This window comes from Cucurbita maxima, unplaced genomic scaffold, assembly GCF_002738345.1.
Source record: "Cucurbita maxima cultivar Rimu unplaced genomic scaffold, Cmax_1.0 Cma_Scf00092, whole genome shotgun sequence".
Taxonomy (NCBI): domain Eukaryota; kingdom Viridiplantae; phylum Streptophyta; class Magnoliopsida; order Cucurbitales; family Cucurbitaceae; genus Cucurbita; species Cucurbita maxima.
The window spans coordinates 308,788-312,907 of record NW_019272108.1 but is presented as its reverse complement, the minus strand read 5'-3'; the positions used below and the strand labels follow the sequence as shown (position 1 = coordinate 312,907).

Below are 4,120 nucleotides of genomic sequence, written 5' to 3'. Positions count from 1 at the left end.
TTCACCGACTCAATAGGCCTCCCATTTCAGAGGTAAGACTTGGTGAATGGCTGGGGACGTGGGGTGCAAGATGGAATTCACTCCTACCCGCTTTTAGGAATAGTAGAGAGGTTGTTCCCTTAAGTACTGGCTCCAAGTCTTGAACAAGGGGCCTCACCCTCTCATTGGCTCGAGAGGGATTCGGTTTGGTGGTTGGACCACAAACCAATTGTTCATTAGAGGATCAGTGGGACTCAAGGAACAAGAAGTAACTTCAGGGGTAAAACGGTAAATTGACCCAGCTCTAGTTACGAACAACCTGTGAATGATCGACTTACTAATCATGGTTATATCAAATGGACATAAATATATCTATAGTGAGGGAGTGCAACTACTAGGCTATAGTCGAGTGTCCTAGTAGTTAACGAATGTTGGTTAACAAGGTTAATGAGTTTAACCGGTTAATCTTGGATCATTGGAGCCCATGATCTGTAGGTCCATTAGGTTCCTCTGCTAGCTCATATCGGACTAAACCATAGAACAGTGTGACGAGTGAGTTCGAAGTGTTTGAATTCAAATTAGGGAATATGCGCTACATATATACGATATATTTAATCGCATTTTTGTTTTATTTATGAATTAAACAAAAAGAGAGAATATGAGATATTTAAATAAGATTTAAATATTTTAATCAAATATGTGATGGAATTGATTGGGATTGACATTTGAATTAATATTAAATATTAATTAAATAGTTTAATTAATCATTTAATCTTAATTTAATTTGAAATTAATTATTCAAATTAATTGTTGAATTAAAATGAAGAAAGTCAAAATGTTGACTTCATTTAATCGAAAAATTCATGTTTGAGTTAGCGGAATTTTGATGTGTCAAAATTTGGTTTAACCAAACTTACATGCTTGCCAAATAAGCCCCACAAATTTGAGTGAAATTTTGAGTTTTAAAATTTGGTTAACTCAAACTTGCATAGTGTCCCGAGTTCATTCGATGACCTAGGTAATGTCGTTTACTATTGAGACTGATTTTTTCATTCGATGACCTAGGTAACTCGATCTTAATCCTAAGCTAACTATGAACTCCTATTTATTCGGAATTATCCTTAAATTTGCATGGGTGAGAGTGGCCCGAGTTCCCCGATTCAATAAGCCTCCCATTTCAAGGGTAAGACTGGGTGAATAGCTGGGGACATAGGGTGTAAGATGAAATTCACTCCTACCCGCTTTTAGGGATAGTAGAGAGGTTGTTCCCTTAAGTACTGACTCCTAGTCTTGAACAAGGGGCCCCACCCTCTCATTGGCTCGAGAGGGATACGGTTTGGTGGTTGGACCACAAACCAATTGTTCATTAGAGGATTAGTGGGACTTAAGGAACAAGAAGTAACTTTAGGGGTAAAACGATAAATTGACCCAGCTCTAGTTACAAACAACTTGTGAATGATGGACTTTCTAATCATTGTTATATCAAATGGATAGAAATATATCTATAGTGAGGGGAGTGCAACTACTAGGCTATAGTGGAGTGTCCTAGTACTTAACAAATAATGTGTAGGTCCATTAGGTCCCCCTGCTAGCTCATATCAGACTAAACCTTAGAACAGGGTGGCGAGTGAGTTCAAAATGTTCAAATTTCAAATTAGGGAACATACGTTAAATATATACGATATATTTAACCGCATTTGTTTTAATTATGAATTAAACAAAAAAAGAGAATCGGAGATATTTAAATAAGATTTAAATATTTTAGTTATGAATAGGGATTCATAATCAATATGTGCCGGAATTGATTGGGATTGACAAATCAAATGTTAAATATTTATTAAATTGTTTAATTAATCATTTAATATTATTTTGATTTGAAATTCATTATTTAAATTAATTGTTCAATTAAAATAAAGAAAGTCAAAATGTAATGGAAAAATCCATGTTTGAGTTAGTAGAATATTGAGTGTCAATATATGGTTTAATCACACTTGCATGTTTGCCACATAATCCTCACAGATTTGAGTGGAATTTTGATTGTCAAAATTTGGTTTAACCAAACTTGTATGTTTGCCAAATAAACCCCACAAAGTTGAGTGGAATTTTGAGTGTCAAAATTTGGTTAACTCAAACTTGCATACTTGCCACTAGTGGTGGTTCGAAACTGGTTCGTGATGAAAAAGAAATTTGAATTACAAAAGGTTAGTATTCAAACTCATTGAGTTTTAATGCTTTTGAACATGCTAGCTAATTTAATATAATTGATGTACTTAGAGTGCCTAAGATCCAAATTGCTTCCGCACGTGTCATAGTAACACCATCACATGATACTTCTTACACGTTCCACCATGGAAGTACAAAGATGTGTCAGGATCTTAAGGGATGTTATTGGTGGTCAAGGATGAAAAAGGACATAACAGTTTTCGTAAGCCGATGCTTGACCTGTCAACAGGTGAAGGCTCCAAGACAGCACCCAACAGGACTACTACATCCCTTAAAGGTCCCTTAGTGGAAATGGGAAGCAGTTTGTATGGATTTTATCTCGGGTTTGCCCAAGACCAAGTAGAGTTTCAATGTAATATGGATAGTTGTTGACAGACTTACCAAGGTGGTTCACATCATCCCAGGAAAATCCACATATCATATGGATCGGTGGGCTCAATTGTATATCAGTCCATAGTATCTAATCGGGACACTAGGTTCACCTCTCAGTTTTGGAAAAGTTTTCAAAAAGCATTGGGAACTCAGTTGAGGTTTAGTACAACATTTCATCCTCAGACAAACGGACAGACCGAAAGACTGAACCAAATCTTAGAAGTTATGTTGCGAGCCTGTGTCATGGATTTTGCTGGGTGCTGAGATGAATTGTTAAATAAATCTGACTAATTTGTAAAATAAATCTCACACACATTAACGATAGAACGCTTTGTTACCAATTTGTGAAAATACTACTCGCGTATTTGTGAAGGAGTGGTCGAGGGTGGAGAGACAAAGAGACAAAAGAACACTGAATTTATCAAAAAAAAAAAAAAATGTTTGCTATTACTTCTAGCCACCCATAAACATGCCATTATTAGTATAATGGCTCTTGGCCTTTTCTTTCACCCTCTCCAACTAAACTCTCCAACAAATTAACTAAAATTGGCATTTAGCATTTAAAGTTTATTCACTCAAACTCCCCTATAAACTTAAATGCTATATTGAACGACTCCACCTGTGCCATTTTCGTTTTCTTGAGCTTAGTCATGGCTTCTTCAATTTCCTCTCCTTGTCCTCGAACACCAAACTAAGCTTATCCTTTTCTGATGAAACTTTATTTGGAGCTTCTCGAAAACAGCCCATTTGAGACACAACTCCTTATTTCTCTCGTTCTCAGCCACGCTCGACTCAATCAAAGACGTCATAGCTTCTTTCAGTTTACTCAATTCTCTTCGCAAGTCAACAACGACATTTTTCACTTCCACTTTTGCCTCCTCCATTTCAGCTATATCACGAGTGATTATCTCAATCGTAAGCTCACTGCCTCCTGTTGGACTCGATTCAAATTCACATCAAGTGAGTCTCTCTATTGAGTTAGCATCTCTACATCTTTCTCCTCCCTCACAAGCTCTTCCACTGAACCATCAATCTCCATTAATAAGTCATTCTCTTTCTCCACATCTTCTACAATTTTCTTCACAAGCTTAAAAATTTCCTTTCCATTCTCTTCCTTCTTCTATTTGAGATAGAAAGAACTCTCACTCAGCTCAGTCAGTTTCTTCTCTAACCTTTCAATCAACATTTCTAAAGCTTTCTTTTCTTTTTCAATCTCTACTTTCTCCTTCGAAAGGTGCTCGTTCAACGATTTCAACGTCTGCAACTGAGACTTCTCCACAGATTTATCCATGGCAGTTTTGAGTTGTTACACTGAATCTCAGTTCTCCTCCTGATGATCCGACAGTTTCTTTGGCTCTTTCGCTGATCGCGTGTTCAATCCAGAGTCCTTCGATTTTCTCGTCTCCGATATCGCGATTTCGCCAAATTCGCTGCTTATCACCTCATTTTCAACGACTTCCATTGCCTTACGACTACTGCCATCGTCTTTCGCACGCCGTGTTCTTTTGCTTTCAGATCTTCATTTTGGGCCATCAAGAGAACACCT

At 37.1% G+C, this 4,120-nt stretch overlaps 1 protein-coding gene across 1 annotated transcript; it reads right to left on the bottom strand.

Moving 5' to 3' along the window:
• Window positions 1-3,233: 3,233 nt before the first annotated feature.
• On the bottom strand, window positions 3,234-3,865 carry LOC111472919 (radixin-like). The gene is made up of 2 exons (XM_023118515.1): window positions 3,721-3,865; window positions 3,234-3,505 (listed from the first exon to the last, which is right to left on the bottom strand). Exons 1-2 carry the CDS (start codon window positions 3,863-3,865, stop codon window positions 3,234-3,236), a joined length of 417 nt encoding a protein of 138 aa, XP_022974283.1.
• Between the last annotated feature and the right edge of the window lie 255 nt (window positions 3,866-4,120).

What these genes read in the sequence shown, in the direction of transcription:
- LOC111472919 (XM_023118515.1), bottom strand. Translation starts at nt 3,865, where the DNA reads ATGGATAAATCTGTGGAGAAGTCTCAGTTGCAGACGTTGAAATCGTTG. An exon ending in GAAGAAACTGACTGAGCTGA is followed by an intron (nt 3,506 to 3,720) that starts GTGAGAGTTCTT and finishes CGAGTCCAACAG; the next exon opens with GAGGCAGTGAGCTTACGATT.